The sequence below is a fragment of the Lottia gigantea genome, assembly GCF_000327385.1.
Source record: "Lottia gigantea unplaced genomic scaffold LOTGIsca_112, whole genome shotgun sequence".
Classification (NCBI taxonomy): Eukaryota; Metazoa; Mollusca; class Gastropoda; family Lottiidae; genus Lottia; species Lottia gigantea.
The window spans coordinates 166,463-186,549 of NW_008707048.1; the positions used below are offsets into that span (position 1 = coordinate 166,463).

At 30.9% G+C, this 20,087-nt stretch overlaps 2 protein-coding genes across 2 annotated transcripts; one reads left to right on the forward strand and one right to left on the reverse strand.

The window, feature by feature from the left end:
• Nucleotides 1-1,128: 1,128 nt before the first annotated feature.
• On the reverse strand, nt 1,129-7,923 carry LOTGIDRAFT_224232 (hypothetical protein). The gene is made up of 13 exons (XM_009047435.1): nt 7,879-7,923; nt 7,077-7,267; nt 6,488-6,727; nt 6,271-6,327; nt 5,839-5,940; nt 5,369-5,524; nt 5,058-5,123; nt 4,741-4,843; nt 4,440-4,561; nt 3,819-4,115; nt 3,463-3,567; nt 3,048-3,140; nt 1,129-2,826 (listed from the first exon to the last, which is right to left on the reverse strand). The coding sequence occupies exons 2-13, from the start codon at nt 7,155-7,157 to the stop codon at nt 2,785-2,787; spliced, it is 1,464 nt and encodes a 487-aa protein (XP_009045683.1). The 5' UTR covers nt 7,158-7,267; nt 7,879-7,923; the 3' UTR covers nt 1,129-2,784.
• Nucleotides 7,924-8,185: 262 nt separating this feature from the next.
• LOTGIDRAFT_237600 (hypothetical protein) lies at nt 8,186-16,758 on the forward strand (the record flags this gene model as incomplete). Its single annotated transcript, XM_009047436.1, has 6 exons — nt 8,186-8,324; nt 9,090-9,149; nt 9,430-9,533; nt 10,101-10,934; nt 11,799-11,808; nt 16,742-16,758. 4 exons carry the CDS (start codon nt 8,189-8,191, stop codon nt 10,212-10,214), a joined length of 414 nt encoding a protein of 137 aa, XP_009045684.1. The 3' UTR covers nt 10,215-10,934; nt 11,799-11,808; nt 16,742-16,758.
• Nucleotides 16,759-20,087: the final 3,329 nt, after the last annotated feature.

Genomic DNA, 20,087 nt, shown 5'->3' on the forward strand with positions numbered 1-20,087 from the left:
CTTTCAAACAATACTTGAACACACGGAACAGAAAAGTCGTGATCATTAACTTATCACGTTGAGAACGTCGACTATTTTCCCGCCAAATTAATGAAGACTGGAGAGTCAGTTTTAAGGGAGATAACTATATCCAGGCCAATACTAAATATCACTCAGAAAATCATACGAAACGACACATTGTTCTTTCATGGAAATTTCCGACATGACCATGATAGTATATTTTTAAAGTTTAATGCCAAATACTATTTTTATCAGTATGTAGACTCTGCTTGGTTATATCCTGTTGATTGGAGGTAAGATCTTTAAACCTGCCCATCTCCACTAACAATAGATTTTTCCCTATTCATGTTATCACAGGAATACACCCGAGTTCTGTAAGCATTTAAAAACATAACTAAATTTTTTCAAATATTTATTTTTTTGATCAGGTCACAACTGTTTCTAACAGTACATTCACATAAAAACCTGTTGTCATACACAAATACATACACAATAGTTTTATAACAACTTATTAAAAGACTTTCCTCTCATATATATTTTCTAAAATAATTAACCCATAGCCTAAGATTAATCTCTAGAGTCATCAAGACTCTATATTTCTAGAAATAATCGATAAATTCAGAGAAAAAAATTTAAATGCAAAAAAAAACAGCCTATTTCTTTCCAAAATAAATGTCTATCTATGTTGTACATGCAAGGTTTTGGTGACCATTAAATCAACAGTCAGACATATATTTTGTACATATTTTGGACAATTCAAAGATATTTCTGAAGAGTCTATATTTTTGGGGTAATTTTGGTTAACAAAATCATAAAGGTCTCAGTTTTTTAAAGAATAAGATTTCTAATCAAAATGGAAACAGATGATATCATGAAGTGAAATATTCCTTGCAATGAAATAGCATCTTCACAGTGATCAAGGTATTGTGAACTTCTTCTTATACCTTGACTACAAAAGCCACTGTTCTTGTATCAAGGAAGTTTGTAAATTTAGTGATTTCATTGGATTGCTACCCTGAACAGAGAGTTTGTAAAAAAAACTAGCCGTGTCTTAACAGTCTTTCTGTCGAGGGCTCTGGTTGGCTGTATTTGCTGGTGTACAATCCAATCAAATTGCTGCATTCTGTGATACAAGAATAGTGGCTATTGTAGTCAAGAACAAAGATTGTAATAACTTGACCATTGTGAAGATGTGCTTTTGGATAACAATAACCATATTAAAAGATGTGAAAAATGAGAATATTATATAAAGATCAGTCCTGGCAGTAAACTTACATATGACATTTTGAAATTCAAGATTGAGGTAGCCCAATTGAGTTATGTGGTTGAAATAATGAAAATATCTGCCTCCTGTGTCAAGGATCATGTGATACACATGCTCATTCATTGGACAATATCTTGCAGAATTTCAGATGTTCTTAAGAATATTAAAAGAAATCAATCATATTCAAATTAGAACAAATATTTAAATGACATTTAAAATAAGAAATTATTTCTTGAAAAATAAAATTATTATCAAACAAGACCAGCTTTGGGTGACTTTGTATCAAAAAGTTGCTGCTAAAATTTGCTCACATTGGCATTGAAATTTTACACAGCCATAAGATTTGACAGGATGAGTTAAAAGAGTATTTCTAAATAAGTACAAAGTTTAACCAAGTGTTTTTTTTGCAAATCTACATCAGAATTGCCCATTAGAATGGTGTTAGTATCCCAGTCTAAAATAAATTCCTGATCCCTCAAAATCCTGACTTCATGTACTGTAGACTTATGGTCAAAGCCACTGTTCTAGTAAAAATCTTTGATAAAATATGTCGTAAGTGTGGAATTTTGCAGTAAGAAATAACGCACTTACAACATAAAACGATCAAGATATTTTGAGAAATGGAACCCAAGCCCTGTTCTTGAAAATATTTTTGATAAAAATATGTCGTTAGTGTGGACTTTAAGAGTAAGAAGAAACACACTTACAACCTAAAATAATCGCAAGATTCATTAAGAAACAAGAACCGGGTTTCAATGTTTTAGTTATGTTAAAAAAGAGGTTTTCCTTCTGAACAATGCTTGGAATATTTATGTACATTTCAAATTTATAAACCCTAACATAGTACAAAACCCTAATTCTCCTAGTAATTAAGCAAGAAATGGGATTCGCAATGTATCAAATGACAGCAATGTTTAACAAATAAATGTATCATCTAATCATCCTTAAAATGTCTAAATTGGCATGGTTCAATAGAACTTCAGCTTTGACATTGTGAAATCATTCCTTGACGTCATCCCTTTTAACAAAAATTAGTAAATTGCATATTTTTTTTGAAAAGACTCCTTTTTTCTTCTTTTTATTACTAATTTTTAACTCTTTTCAGACTATGATAGAAATAAGGAATATCTACAGCGAAAAAGGGTTACATACACACTTTCAGATGAATATTGCCAGGACATATTCAGCTGAGTTAGTGATCTCAGATTTTCTGTAAACTGAGGACACAGACAAGATCAGTGGTCAAATAATTCTAGGCAGATCAAAACCGAAATTTGTTCAGAAGGAAAACCTAGTAAACTAAACAAAAAGAAAATAACAATATTCAGACCAACAAAACTTACAAATAAATATTAAACTAAAAGATATATATAACAAAGACTATGTAATATCGCCATGTGAATAAGTTTGAACCAGGAAGCAAAGTATGGTCATATTGTGGAAGTTACGATGGGTCGTTAAGAGATTTAAATAAAAGAAATGATAAAAGTAAAGAGAAGGTGGTATAAATGATGTCGATTTTATCGAATACGAGTGAATAAATTAAGGACAGACTTTGATTCCTGAAATAGAAAAAATAGATTCATTTATAAATGCAATCTTTACAGATTTTCCTTGCCTGACAACAAGAGTTGCCCTGTTAGATGCTGTAAATGAGAATATAATGCCTTTTGGTTTTCTGTTTTCTGTTTAGTTTACCCCATCATTTGGCTTTGGCTTTTCTTAACCAAACAATATTATCTACAGTTCCCATGGTGTTCAAACAGTCAAAAGTAAAATTTACCTTTGTAGACTTAGTTTTACTGAATACATTCCAGAATCTTAATGTTTCATCTCCTGCTCCAGTAACTATAGCTTCACCATCAGGTGACATTGCCTACAAATTATAATAAATGAAACTTTTAGTTATGTTATGTTTATAAGTAGCAACAAATACCTAGTTTAACATGACGTACAGAGCAATATCATGAAGATTTTTGAAAGTATGGATAACAGATTCAACATTGCCATAGATCAAGGTCTTAAAACTTCACTCCCAAAAATCACTTTTCCAGAAATAATCACTACCACCATAATACAGTTCAAATCTTGATTTGCTATTGACCAAACAATTAAAAAAACACACATTAAAACTAAACATTTCCAAAGCCGTTGGACATCAAAATAAATTGAAAAAATGTGCCAGCTAAACTACTTACTAAATAAAGAACTCTATATGTATGCCCAGTTAATGTAGATATTTGCACTAATGAAGGATATTTCCATACTAATATCTGATTTTGAGAATAACCATGTGTGCTAACCTGAAATTATATAATTCAAATATGAAATTGTCCAGTGCAATACATTTTTGGCATGAAAACTCAAAAAAATTCATCAAATATTCTGGTATCCTTTATTATAACATGCTACTTTCTGAGTTTCAAAAAAACGGAAAATTTGGCCAGATATTCTCTGCTTCCTAACTTTTTTGTGTTCCTTCAACTAGGAACATAACATAATGGCAGTCCATCTTATCTTCGTTTTTTAACATTTTTCATAAAAACACACTTACCACTTCATTTGAATGTTTGGACCAGGCTAAATTACACACTTGAGATCCTGTATCTACACACTGTAATGGCTGCCCTGTTAACGTGTTCCAGAATCGAATACATCTGTCAGCTGTACCACCCCCACTAGCTAATAAACCATGCTGGTGTGGTGACCAGGCTATAGCTTTAACAGCAGCTAAATGTTCTGTGTATGTTTGAACGGGGGTAGTATTTGTCATATTCCACACATACAATTTATTATCATTACCACCTGATGCTAAATGTTGATGATCTGGAGACCATTTTAACCCGCAAACCTATAAAACACATAATCATCATTATACAGTGAAAATACATAATAAATAACATCAAAAGATATTTGTTTATTTTCAAATTCTAGGATAAGCTTGAAGAAATTTTTTCAAAAATTTAATTTAAGAGATGAAAATTTTCGTTTAAGGGAGGATTGTACTTCAAAGATTAACATTATCTAGTTCGGCTTTCAAATTATATTAAAAAAAACAAAAACATAGAGCCATGAGTTGCAATGGAAACGACAGCCATATTGGATAAGTATATATATGAAAATTTGTTTCCTTAAACTATAGTTAATTGTTATTTGCTCAAAATATGATGCTTACCTCCTGTCTATGCCCTGTTAACCTACGTTCTGGTGCTATCATTGGTGTACGTATATCACGCTGTAATATTAATCTATCACGACTACCTGACGATAACATATCACCATTCCACGCTAATGCACCTATATCAAAATCAATTTCAAAATTCATACAAACATATTGAACAATATCATAACAAGGAGATTTATGTCTACTTCTCAAACTACAACATATTTATATTTCCCACTCTAGCAATTCCATGATTGTGGTATTTGCTTGCCATGTTCTTCTCCTAAAAGATTTGAAAAATAAAACTACTTACCCACTCTAGCACTATGCCCTTCTAATGTGTTTATTTTCTTGGTCATTGCAACATCCCATATTTGTACATGACCTTTATTCGTCCCCACAGCCACTTGATTTCCCTGAAATTACAGTGCAGACAATGAATTAAGGTTGTTTACTTTGTTATACACTTAAAGTCTTAATATTTGGGGAAAAAATCCTTCTAAACAAGCTGTTCTGATGAGAATTTCATATTCTGAACACAAGTCAGCAACATGAAATGAGTTCTGGTCAAATACATTGGGACATCTCGTCACAGGCATAATTAAACTTAATGAATAAATAAAACCATACCCTATCAGACCAAGAAACTGATGTAACTGTGTCTCCATCTGTCATTAAATCACACAATCTTGTTACCTGCAATAAAATTAATATTACAATCATGATACAAGATCAAATTAAGAGGAATCATGGTATAATCCTTTATCCCATTTGACCAATATATATAGCTTTTTGTTTGCACTAGATCATTACTTTGCACAATTTTTTCATCATGGTTTGACAAGTCTTCAGAGTATTAACAAAAAGCAGAATTCATCTCGTATTTAATAATGTTCCAGATGTTTTCTTTTCGAAAAAATAATCAAATTCATAACTCATACCTGACTTGTACAGGCTGACCATAAATATACTGATGTACCTAACCCAACACTTAAAACATTCTGAGATGACCAGTCCACTAAATTGAGATAAAAATCATCTTGTAATTCTGGAGCGTCTAAAACTTTAAAAGGTATTTTGGAGATTTTTCGCACAGCCTGAAATAAATAAATAGACAATAAAATCAATAGTCTTTCAATGTAGCTGGAAATTTTCATGAAAATGTATGCATTTATGTCCCTAAAACAGGCTGTTTTAGGTCTTCCAACTGAATAACTTAGTATAGATTTAGCTTCTATAATTTTTAATAAAACAATTGGTTTGAGCTTAATTTAAAGAATGCAGATCTAAGCTCTACCAGCCGATTGAGCTCAATATCACTATTCAAAGTTTTTTCAAATCATAATATCAATATCTAATAGATGGATTATCTGTAGTTTCAATAACTGACAATAACTTATCATAAACATACCTTTCTAGGAGATCGTAATAATTTCTGACTTTTACTGCCTACTGGTGATAAACTGTATGGTGAAGCATCCCCACCTTCTGAACTATGCCTAGGTACACGATACTGTAATCAAAAGTCAAAAGGGACATGCTTAGTGATTCTAACATTTTTGAATCATTTTTATAGAAATCAAAGCTTGCTGAAAAAATATAACAATTTAATATTTTCAGCTTCCCTTTTCAATAAAAAAAGGGTTGCTTAGTCTTAGAGCTATATGCTCTATTATCAAGTGTGCTGCATTCACTTTAAGTGCCTTTCAAATGATAAGGCAGCCATTTTAGGTAGGATCCCTCTCTTCTTTGCAATCCAATATTAGTACATTATGAGCATAATCCTTTCAGTACAAATTTGCACATATTCTTTTTTTTAAAAAAATACTGGTAGTTCACTTACCCGAAATAAATTTTTACTTTCTTTGGCTACTAAAACTTTTCTTTCATCTTGTTGATCCTACAATTTAACGAAAATATTAGTAATCGTCATTCACCTTGTTAAAATTGAGAGCCAACGCAAATTTCAACCTAATAAAAAATTGAAACCAACTTTCAGTTATAAATATTGCCATCTGAAGCAGAAGAAAAATTTAAAATTAAAACTTGTGTCTTCTCACCTTCAAATCATCAATACCAGCTAACAACAACTCATTTTTTAATAAACAATTATAAGCTAATCCATCTTTATTTGTATCACTTTGGTGTTCTTTAGCTTTCCGAGGTGTACTGGGTGAGGGTGTTTTTCCATCTTGTATCATATTAAAGTTAATATTCCAACACGCCCCTGCTCTACTGGGTATGAATCTGTCACCATATTTATCTTTACTGGGTGAAGCTATAGGACTAGTACTGACAGGCTGTAACAAATCAGATGAAATAATTTCATAGTAACCATAATCATGTACCGGTACTAGCAATCTGATCAAGGTATAATACAGGTGTTTTAGATATTCAGCTCATGATTTTCAGTGAGGTTTTCCCCTGTCAGTGACGCAGGTCAGAGGTGCTGATATGGATAAGATGTCAGGTTGTACATAATAAAGATTCATGCATCATATTTGTAATGGCAAATTGGGTTACCAACATTATGTTATCAAGTTATTACAATAATAATCAATATATTATTCATTGTAATTTAATATTGCAACTCTGGTGAGTCTCACCTGCAGAGACCAAAATTACATATGTGCCCAGTTGCCCACTTACCGAACCAAAGGGAGAAGGAATAGGAGAGAGTTGTCCATTTTGTTGTAGTCTCTGAAGTCTTTTTTCATAATCTGGATCCATGTTTTTGGGTTGTTTTTTGAAAGAAATATTTGTTACTGAGGAGTCAACAACCTTTTATACAACTTCTCTCAAACCTAGACTAGAGGTCCATTTATTTAGTTCTTCTTGACCTGAAAGATTTATAAACATAACTTAATCATTATCTTGAAATGCAATACCAATAGTTGCACTGTACACTATGCCATAAATTAATTATTTGCCTGTTGAAACTTATCACATGATTTCAAAAATTCATTGCCAAATACCACAAATACTAATAGATAAATGTCAAAACTATACTTTCGCAGGAAACAATAGCTCGGCAAATCTGGCTCTACTTGTTCCTTGGATTGCTAGTTTTGGAAGTGTATTTGGTGTTTTGAGACTTGAAATCTCAATACATTGGATTCTTAAGTAAAATGCATTTTAAAGAATTCATTTTCATAAAATCATAAAATGTAAGTATTAATATTTTAAGTCACAGAATTATTACCATATTTCATATCATAGACAAGACTGGGTCTAAACTGAAGCCACCGATAAACAAAACAATTTATTTTTTTTTAAAAAAGCAAAACAAGCTAAGATCTACAATTTGAAACATTAGAAGTGATGTCAGACAAACAGCAAAATACTAGTGAATTGGGACTTAAAATAAAATTAACACAGATCTTTTCACCATTTCTAGAAATAACATAAAAACTTGATCCATATGTGGATTATAAACTGCAAAAATACTGACCTATTTTTCTTTTCTTTCTTTTCAACTCTCAAAACAAAGATGGCGTTAATGGCTGCGATCAAAGCAAGAAATGAAAACACTAGACATATTTTGAACCGAAAATATAATTTTCTTATTCCTTAAATTCTTTGTTTTGACTCTCGGTCTCTAATGTATTTATCATTTGTAATCTCTTTGAAACAGCACCAGATATTACTTTTCGATGTTTAAAATAAATTCGTTTTTTTGTATTTATTGATTATATCAAATAGAAGAATCCGAAGGTTTCTTCCTTGGCAACAGCCCCTAGTAACGTTTATACTGTACCATCATGGCGGCCACGAAGAACGTTGTGAAAGAATCTCCAAATGCTGTTCATCAAAATGCTATCTTGTGTGAAACTATTATGAAAGAACAGCGACACCAAAAGTTATATACAAACTACAGCATCAACCCATATACCAAAAGTAAGTATTATTCTCTTTGGCCGCGTTCTTTCCCCAGAAATCAGATGAGCAAGATTCTTACTTCTGTTTTTATCTTAGCTTAGATTCTTAGTTAGAATAGATCTAGTTAGCTTAGCCTAGTGACTTAGTTGTATTTGAAATGACATGACCTCTGGCTTCTTGAAACATGAAGAAAGAAGTCAGATATGACCACGATTCCATATATTGTTCATTGTTGGAGTAGGAATTGGAAGTTCCACCGTCATATAATATTAAGTTTCTGTAAAAACAGGATAATGTATGATGTGATGCTTTTTTCTGTCACCTTTTTTAGTTTTAGACAACTGTAGCCTATCCTTAAAACCTAATGTTCTAAATCTAAAATCTAAATCTATCTATTCACTTCTTTGACCACACTGATCAATATAAGCTTACCCAAACTCATAAGACATGATAAGACTAAAAAATGGGTAACAGCAGACATAAAAGAAGGCCGCGCAGAGTTACGGCCCAGCTGTTATTTGAAATAGATTTTCTTAGTTATGGCAGACTAAGTTTACACTTATTAAAAACTGTAAAACCTAACTTTAACAAAGAGCCTACTAAGAAAAAGTAAACAACAAAATACAAGATATATGGCCATTCCTTACTAAACAATTTATTACGAATTTTACAGCTGTCATCAATAAAAAAGGACAAAAGACTAGAAAATGTATCTTATATCAAAAGTCAACTTACTAGTCTTTAATTTGTTGGTAATTAGATAATTTTTTTTTTCTTTTACAGTTCATGTTTTAACTGGTAAACCTAATTCTATTCATGATACAGAAGAGGGTGAAGAAGATAGTAAGTCTCAATATTTAAGCCACTTTAGGCTCTAATAGTACAATAAGCTTTAAATATAAGCTTGTAAGCTTAGTAGTTAAGCTTATCCTTTTCTGTTGTAAACCTAAGCAAGTTTTTATAGAGCTGATATTTCCAGAGTTCAGTTTCAAATCTACATACGATAAGCATATTGTAGATACGCTTAAGCTTACTGTTCGACAGATATTCTGATTTTAATGATATAAGCTTATTCTACAATCGAGGCAAGCATTACACAATATTATATTTTCTTTCTTTTTAGGTCATTTCTTAGAAGTTATACACAGGGCAAACCAAGAACCAGTTAAAAAATTTGATTATCCACAAACAGAATCTCAGGAAATAGGCTGGATAACTAAACCCCTGGTAAGATCTTAAGTCTTCTTCAAAACACTTAGAATGGACAGAAAGATTAGAGCTCTTCCACTTTTCTACCAAGCACACCAATAAGCTTAACAGTCTTAATTTTGACATTTATTTTTGTACTTAAAGCTGCGTTCTAACAGAAGCAATTTGAAAATTAAACAGTTTTTTTTTTAACAAATTTAGCAAATGAATGTAATAGTCTTCAGACATCGATTCCATTCCTTTGAATACATTAAGAATGTACCTAGTAACAAAAAATGTTGCTTGATGCTAAAAATTCAATATAATCCTTGAATAAATTTAGCACTTTGTAACTTTCGTCATGTAATTTTATATAATGTCTGACTTTTCAACACAATTTTGAAACTGATTATCAATATAGCTCTCTTCATATTTAAAAGTTGTCTTGCAAAACATTCTATGTTTGTAAGATGTAAGAAAGCTTTTACTTGGCTTATTCTAATGGACAATAATTCTTGTATGTAATGGTTTTTGATTTCATATATTTTCACTGAAAAACCTTGATTTTGATTGAAATTAGGAATTGAGTACCTTTTAATTTTTCAGCTTGAATCTGACAGAACTGACAGGCGCTTGAATTTCTACAGACACAATTCTGCCATCACAAAATATATGGATGCTGCATGGAGAGATAAAGAACAAAGAGAAAATATGAATTAAAATGTACACACACTAATAATATAAGCTTTAGAAATACACACTTATATATCATGTTTACAAATTGATGATATTAAAATACTAATTTGCTCATAGTATTTCAGCATATTTCACGAGAGGGCTTCATTTATGATTGTCAACAATATTTAGATCTTGGCTTTTCTTGAATACTAGTGTTTGTAGATATTTGGATACTATTTTGTCATTAAAATTGCAGATTCTGGTTGCGATTAAGACTAAGGCCAATATTTAAATGCTGTTGTGCAATTATGATTGAGAAAATGCTTAAAAACTGTTTTTAATTCTCATAATAAAACTATGCATATACTTTCTTATAAACAAGTAGCCCTCAAAATTATAGAGGGCTCCTTAAAAGAAAATAGAAAACTGATAAATGAAAAATTTGATTTCAAAGTAATGATTTAAGATATTGTGTATAATTTATGATTTTTAATAATCACACATTTTATTCATATTATACTATTTTGTTTTTACTATTTATTTGTACATAATGTAATATTTTATATGATATATATAAGACCGCCATTTTATAAGAAGTGTTAGACAGGATAAAGATTTTCATAATATATTAAATGAGTACTTTTGTATGTTGAGCCTTTGAGTGTACATAAATATATTAGTCACTTAGTTATACTGAAACCAACCCATTATTATATTAAGTCTGTGATATACTTTGTAATTAAATACATTTTAACCCATAATAGTTGATATCAAATATTTATCCGGTTCACCATTCCATTTAAAAATTTGCCCCAAAGTAATGGACTGGAGCTATTGTCATTAAAGTGACATTGATAGGACCAAGCTATTGTCACCTTGATATTGACAAGACTTGAGCTATTGTCACATTGATAGGACTTGAGCTATTGTCACCTTGACATTGATAATATTGGGTCCAACAGAAGTATTCCTTCTTGATTCGAGCCATACATATTTTCTTTCAAATACTCTTTATTTTCAAAAGCAGTACATTAAAAATAATGCAAACCAAACTAAACCCATCGTCACAATGTCAAGCTATTACGAACTAAGTACTTATACCATGACTGCCATTAGTCACTTTTCTTGGATTATTGTAAATGGACCAATTTGATAAGATTATACATTAGCAAATGCAGCCAATCAGAGGCATCGACAGAAAATAATAGCTATAATGTTTACAGCCTTTCTGTCGTAGGCTGTATTTGCTAGCATACAAACCAATCAAATCACTGTGATTTGTTATACAAGAATAGTGTCTATTGCAGTCAAGGTATAAAAAGTTTGTAATAGCTTGACCATTGTGAAGATGAACTATAACAAACAAAAAGAAAATACAGAGAGGACAAGAAGCCATCAAGAGGAAAAATTATGAGAAAAATGCACGAATTGTTAAAAGAAAACCATAAAAGAAGATCTGAGGTCATATCACCTGAATTTTTTTTTATATTAATCTTCATGTTTTGACGGGCTTGGCTCCACTCATCAGCTTTTAAAAGGAAAGTCATCAAAAGTTTTGCTCATAAGAACAGCTAAAAATTTTGTCATTCTTGGATCCAAGGACATTATAAGATTGATAATTACTAGAAAAAAAAAATTCAAATTATTACTCCTATGACTTCCTAGAATGTGTAAAGTAACACGCAAAAAAAAAAAAAATGAAACTGAAATAATTCAAACAGATTTCATGAGAGTTATTGGAGAAGATAATGAACATCATTATATTGGATATATTTTTTTTTTTCTTTCATAAATATTCAGAATAATCGTTTGCAGAAATTATAATAACCCCTAACATACGTATATTTTTATAACACAAAACTGATAAATATTTGAACATAATTTTTCAAAAATAAATGGAGGAAAATAAAAAAAAAGACAGACTAATATACGATGTTGTGGTATTTTGTTCAACTTTAATGGAATCTTGAAAAATCTACAGAGCAATTTAATGAGAGGTTTATAAAACACACAATTTCTCTTCAACATTTACATATAATAATATAACTTTTTTATCAAAGCAGTTGGATTATCTGCTGCTTATCAAAAAGAAAAGAAAAATGTGAATATGGTATTGTGTAGTTCTATGAGATTATATACAAGAATATTACTTTTTTTTTTCATATCAAGGCAGATTGAATTATTATGCTGTAAAAAAAGACTTGTTACATATTCCATATAGAATAAAAAATCCTGATTCTTATTTTAAAAGTATATAATAAACAACTTTTTTTATTCTTTGATATCAAAACATGTGTCCAGACATATTGAAAAAAAAAATAAGTGGACTGGAAAAAAAAAAGATTATAATATATTTTAAGGAATTTTGTCAAGGGTAAATTAATGAAAAACGTTGATCTTGTATAATTTTTTTTTCACCATTAAAAGAAAGAACCTTTTTCAAAAGAGATTTTTTTATATACATATAATTTGAGGAACATCCCATATAGAATACATGTCAACTGACAGAAATAATAATATACATATATCTAGCAATAATTGTTAAGGAGAATAGACTTGAATAGAAATGTTCATTTCTGTTTTTGATAATTTTTTTTTCTATATCTAGGTATTCATACAGTATTTTTTTTTTGTCGTATTTTTGATTAAAGATTACATCAGATATATGTCAGATATGTTTTATATATGTAGAGCAATGTAAATTGCATCTAAAAAGGAATACAGAGGAAACATTCAGACATTCAGATAACAGATTTGAGATGAAAATAGTTATCTTCTATATTTTCCTATAATAAAGGAAATAAAATATATTTTTTTTAATTATTGGAAAGAGGAGAATGAATTTTACGTCTGATATTTGGAGCAAAAATAACATTCGGCAATCCTTAGCAGTTCCTGTAAGCTGGATCTGACTTGGTACTCAATGGTGAATTTCGTTGTATCTTCTTGGGCTAGATTTTTTACTTCCGATATTTATTTGTCAAATGATAGTAATATTGTCTAGCCTAAGAGCTGGGCACAAAATTATGCATTCAATATTCTAATGCCCACTCTATAAAGCCAATATGTAAATAGCACAAAATAGTATCTTTATGAAAATTTTCCATAGATTATCAAAGCTTTGTACAGATCATAGTTAACTTAATGATTAAAAAATATGCCAAGGTTTCACCTGCTATGGGCCCGTATTTCCCATTCATGTATAACATGTTATAAAGACAGGAATTATGTAACATGCATATACACAAATTTAAAGCATGAGCTTATGGAATATAAAAAACTATCATAATCTATATTTTTATAAGATATATAACTTTCTTCCTACTATCCTAGATAAATCAAATTTTATTTATTATTTTTATATGAATTATATATATCAAACTCCTTAATACTAATGAATAAATTAACAAAGGGCCAATTTTAGGAGAAATTTAAGAAATTTTCAATTGAATTTCCTAATATGTAAGTAAGTTTCTATTGTTATTTTGATGCTGAAATTGGACTTTCAACAAAAGTAAGTAAACAGTAAGCTTTGTATTACATACTTTTCTACATCCTCAGTCTAAAATAACAATCTAAAAAACAATTCAACTTTTCCTTTTACATTCTATCTAATAAAAGATGTGGATATACAAAAATTCAAAAGAAACTTTTTACTTAACGAAATCATTAACATTCAGAGATCTAATTGAATCTTATTATAACAAAATATTGTAGGAATACCGAATACAAATAAAATTAAAAAAAAAAAATTGAAACCAATTCACTCCTTAATTCATTTGGATATGATGGACTTGACCAACTCTAAAATCAGGAATCAATCTGGTTGAGCGCCATATCTGTATCATCTTGTTGGTACCCAATTTAAGAATGTATGTTGTTCAGTATGACATCATAAACAGGACACTAGAAAAAAAAATTCCAATTCACTATGGTCATTTATATAAGGAACACACAGCACCTAACTGTCTAGCAGACGACAATCCAACTCGCTACCGACTGAGCTATTCCATTGCCACAAAGAGACAGTGTTACAACCCAGCTGTTAGAGAGAAGTATGTATCCTCCCAAAAAGTAGACAAAATATCCCAGTCCTAAAATAGCCAATGACTGGCCTTTTATCCTAGTATGAAGAGAGCCAATGTGCTAGCCAATATGGATTTTTCTAAAAAATAAAAACCTTACAAGTTTATCTTTTTGTAGTAAATCAGAATATCCTACCTTATCCACTGTTTTAACAGACGCTACGGTAGCTGTGATAACCTTCTCTACTAGTTCCTTTTCATGTGGCCCTTCACTTCCAACTGAAACAGATAATATCTCTTATAACAGAGGCAATATGTATCAGCTTTAAAATAAAACATGTCTTTATTACCTCAGAGATTTATCAGGGATCATTTCAAATCTAATAATTCATATTATGATAATTAAGATACGTTTTGGAAAAGTCTGGAAATTAATCGTTGTAGTTTTTTACCTTCAATTCTAACTGGTCTAGCTTGAGGCGCTATATCCCAGACCCAACTCGGCACTATACTGGTATCTTTAGATGGAATAATACAGATATTACCAAAATCAATATAAAACACTTTGACTGAATGATCGTTTCTATCTTCTCGTAAAATCCAGGCCCTGAAAGTAAATTTCAAATCAATACAAAAGAGGAAAGTGTAAATTCAGGTTGATTTCAAATCCTTCAGTTTACAATTTTATTATTTAGTATTTAAGAATAGATCTGTTCATCTTTCAATCTTGAGAATATACCAAATAAACATTCAGAGATATGACGCCTCAAAAAAAGTTGAACTAATCCAGTCGCAGATTGGCATCAGGTGTTTCAGAAGTTAAAGATTTATTTGGACTCAAGAGCTTTAAGATTATAGGTTGAAGAATCATACCTGTACCAATCCTTCTTATAAAGAGCAGCACAACGTCCTAGTCCTTTGGTTCTTCCAAGATGATATTCTTTATCCTGTATTTTAATAGTTATAGCTTGTAGATCTCTTAATGCTTCTATCTAAATAATAACACAAAATTCTCACTCTTAAAATAGTTACATTAATTGTAGCATGATAAAGAAATATTAAAACAGAACCAAAAAAAACCATGTTGTTTCTCAGAGTTTCAAGCTATGCGCTATTCAGATAATTTGAATAAATGGCAGTCTAATTAAATTTTGACTAAACTTTCGTTCAGTATTTTCATAAGCTTGTATCTTTACTCAACCACTCCAGTTAAAGTCTTATTTCTTCATATGAATAACCTTATCAAATTACAGATTAAGATTTCCCCTGGCCTAAACAGGAACAAGATACAACAATCACAAATTTACTTACATCAGATCCATTCTGTACAAAATAATACTGTTCTATCAACCATGCTGTTACACTAAGGGTTAAATTTTCACCTTGTCTCATTGGTTGTGATATTTTACTAGCCTGTACCTTACTTTTAATATAACCATATGTTTCTAATAGTGCTGCAGCATCTTGTGAGTCTAAATCTGTAACATCTGTATCTGTAATCATTCCATTAAATTACATTACATATCACTACAAGAATATATATGCTTTACCATTTGATAAAGCCCTTAAGTCATCTCATAGATGTAATAGATATCTGGAACCTAGTTCGCCTACAAATCAACAACGTACCATGGAAGTTGCTAGCCCGACTTTTGTTCCCCTACTTTCAAATATTTTATCATTTTACACAGTGAAAGAATGGTTTCTTCCCCCGACCCCCCTAGAAAATTTTGATGGCCACTGTTCGACCCCCTTCACCTGATGTTTCCTAGAAACACCAATGATTTCATCATGCATTAATGATGACATAATCAAGAACATTTTTCTACAATTACAGTAACTGTCGAGATTGGAAGAGAAATAAGAATTGTGCAGAAAAACAATTGAGTTCCTAAAACACATGCTTGGAGGTTTGAAAAACTTATTTCAAATGGTAGATCCATTTTTAGAGAGCAATATCAAACAACTTTTTAAAACTTACATGAAGAATAATATGAGTTATTAGAAGCATTACTACTTCTGGACAGATTTCTGGATATATTTTTTGCTGAAGATTTGGATGAAGATTTGGAAGGTGGAGGAGAGTTGGAGTCAGAATCAGACATATATTCTAGTATCTTATTTTCCACTATTTCATGTAACATTTTATTATTATGAGGAGCAGCTACTTTAATGTTTCTATCAAAATAATCTGTCTGATCTAAATCCAATATGGCTTCCACTGCATTACTTAATGACACCACTGTTATAAATGCTTTGGTGCTGAAAATGAAACAAACATTTTATATGTATTGGAGCCATTAATGGCTTCTTCGTGAGTCATTCCAATTTTTTAAATAAACCATTGTTAAGTTCAAGTGGAATTGCAGAACCATAGACATCTTTGTAGGTACATGTGGAATAAGCAAAGATGCTTTCAGTGTCTCTGCCATTAATTGACAGAAAATTTAGAAGAGTTCATTGAATAAATCAGGGTTTTTTGTCTTTTGATATCATATTTTCCTCTTCATAAGGTGTAATCATTGAGATCACAAACAAAAATGCAAAAAAAAAAAAAAAAACAACGTCCATTGGTACTTTTAACGATCCTAACATGGAATACAAAAAACCTTACCATCCTTTATCTAGTCTAGGTGAATTATTAACTATTTCAACATTTAATACACCATATCTTATAAACAGAGCATATAATTCTTTCTACAAAATAAAATAGAAGAAATTGAATTAAATCATAATTACTATATTATGGAGTTCTGCAAGGTATGTTTCAAACTCGAAGCTGCTCATTTAGCTCTTAAGCTGCTTATTTAGCTCTTAAGCTGCTTATTTAGCTCTTAAGCTGCTTATTTAGCTTTTTAAGCTGCTTATTTAAGACTTAAAGCTGCTAATGTAGCACTTTAAGACTAAATGTCATTGAAATATTCAATAAAAACAGAGTACTAAAATGTTTCAATTACGTCAGTTGTGCCAGCAGGAAAGTTTCCAACAAAAACTGCTGTTGGAACATCATCTTCATATTCTTCAACTTCAGATTCTGGTGCCACTGGTGGTGTTGGTAATATACTGGATGCAGGTTGTCTCATAGGCTGTAATACTGGTATAGCTGGCACTAAAGGTGGCATCATTGGTTCCAATGACGGCATCATAGGTTCTAATGGAGGCATCATGGGTTCCAAAGAAGGCATCACGGACTGCATCCTCTGATTTGGTGATTGCTTCTTGGATGTGCATGCTTCCCTATGAGATCTATTTATGGACTTCATGGGTTGTAATGCTGGCATTATGTCATTGTAGGTGTTCAAGGGTTCTAAAGGTGGCATTTCATTATTAGGTGGTTTTTGTTGTAAATTTGGGGATAGACCTGTTTTACTTAAAACTGGATTCTGAATTAAGACTTGCGTAGGTATGATAGATTGGTTTTGCCCGATTGTAGTATTAGTACAATGAACTTGACGAGGGGACAGTACTTTAGAATTACTATTATGAATATCAGTATGGCTATTAGTACTTATTTTTAGTTGACTAAAACTCTCATTCATAATGTTGGGACTCTTCCAATTTATACTGGAATTGCTACTGTCATCAGCTACAACAGAAAACTATAGTAATAAAAAAACAGCTGGCAATTCCAACAATCTGGACAAAATCATACTCTACATCTGTTCCAATTAATTTGCATAGTGCAATGACTTATGATACTAAAATTAATGCAAAAAATTCAGAACACATACTTAATCTAAGACAAAGCAAAATTTTAAAAAATTTAGATCTATAGAGGTGTCCTATATACAAAATGGCCAAAAAGATTCCTTTGTATTTGTGTGGGATAAGACTACTAAGATACACACTCAATTACCTCTTGAATTATCTTGTGATTGTTTCCCTGGTCTTACCAGCAAATTTCTACCATGAAATGTCTTGCTATCCCATAATGCAATCACATCTTCTGCATCCTTTGCACTTGTAAATGTAATAAAACCTACCCTAAAATAAGATAATTTACATTAATAAGGTCTCTTATGCTGCATTCAATACCTCTCATGACTAATGTTCACAGGGTATGTTGTGATTTTCCATTAAATATTGGGTTTCTCGTGTATTTACTACTTTTGAAAGTCTTTAAAATGGAGAAAAATCGTCAGCGCCAATTGTCAAAACTTGTATGACATCACCATAATCCTGAACTTCAATCATAATTGTAAAGTCTCCATTTGCAAATTACAAACACTATTTTCATAGAATATTTTCGAATACAAAAGAAAAGTTTCTTGTTTCTGATTGACATTCGAAGATGAGAATTTTACATACACTTTATTTCCACCATTTAATCTCTTCACAGAAACTCTTGTGACTGTTCTACCACCAACTATTTCATCTAAATCACTCTACCAAAACGAATAGAACAATAACATAACGTGAGAAATCACTAGCAAACAGTAACAAAAGACAATGATGTTTGAACTGTTTTCAGAAGAATGCTGATTCTTATATTATTTTCTTTACCTTTACTCTTATTTTAGAGGGAATCTCAACTTTGCGACCTAGGCCAGTGCTTTTATGTGTTTGCCTTGTCCATCATTTGTAATGGATTTTGAACAAGTAACATAGTTTAACAAGCTGTGTGTGATCTTACCTCATTTATTTCTTTGGCTAAATTACCTATATATACTTGATACTGATTCATACCTGAAACTTAAAATAGTTACCATTGTATTTAAGCATGTATGTCTTAAAGTGCAAACTCTTACTAATGGTAAACAAATCTACCAATCTGATGCAAAAACACTAATAAATGTTTTGATTTTTTTGTTTCTTTGTTTGTTTGTAATAAAAGCCTACAAGCCTCAGTGGATCAGTGAGTTAGACGCTTTTTCTTGCTACCTTGGAGATCTATGGTTCAATCCTGGAATAGGTCAAGATAATACATTCAGATTTTTTAACCCAATGCAAGGAACTGACATGGAAAAATCGTATAGTCGTTCAGATTAAACAATAATCCAATACCCTGTGTGCTACCAGGTGTCAAATCCCTCGACTGTTGGAAATCGAAGAAATTGGCAAAAATCCCCTCATTACACACTGCATGGCATTGACTTACTCTCTGGCCAAGACATCACCAATTTCTAAATTGACATAAATACAAAGAATTTCTTAGATGATTATAATATATCATGATCAATCTTTGTATTCCAATACACTCCAAGACATTTTTAGACAAATGATATGAAAATTGTATTCTTAATATCTTTTCAAATTCAGAAGTCAATCAATGTAACTGGGCAGTAAGCCTTCTGAGAGTGAGAGTGAGAGTGAGTGAGTAAGGGCCCAAATAACGAAGAAAATGTGCCTCAAAATATAGTGACAATTCTTAGATGTTACTTTTATGAAAATAAATACGCTGAATTAACTCTCTTCAAAAACACAACTATTTTTTTTAACTTTTCAGATGTAATCAATCAGAATCTCAATGTTTGTTTAAAACATGTGTTTTTGATCATGTGACCAAACAAAACATAAACAATGAAAGAAATATTTTTTATCAACACTTTTTCAATCACAAATTTGGAACTTGAAATCAAATTAGACCAAGAACTAATTTTACTTTACAAAATAAAATTTAAATTTCACAAATATTATCAACAAATTCTTGTCATGAGTGAAGGGAGGTAAGTCTGTTTTACTTTCTGGATCAGACTACAATTACTGTACTAAATGTACATCTATCAACCCATGTATCTCGGACACTTATAGCATCAATTTGCAGCATTCCAATTTTCAATCAGACGTCTGTGATCCCTACAAAAGGTTTTGAATCTAGTTTTATTTCTTACCTTCAGAAATGTTTCTCAAACTATCATTTCTTTTCTTATTTTCAGGAATAGCTCCTATG

What these genes read in the sequence shown, in the direction of transcription:
- LOTGIDRAFT_224232 (XM_009047435.1), bottom strand. Translation starts at nt 7,157, where the DNA reads ATGGATCCAGATTATGAAAAAAGACTTCAGAGACTACAACAAAATGGA. An exon ending in AAAGTAAAAATTTATTTCGG is followed by an intron (nt 5,941 to 6,270) that starts GTAAGTGAACTA and finishes TTTTGATTACAG; the next exon opens with TATCGTGTACCTAGGCATAG. An exon ending in GGTCAGCCTGTACAAGTCAG is followed by an intron (nt 5,124 to 5,368) that starts GTATGAGTTATG and finishes ATTTTATTGCAG; the next exon opens with GTAACAAGATTGTGTGATTT.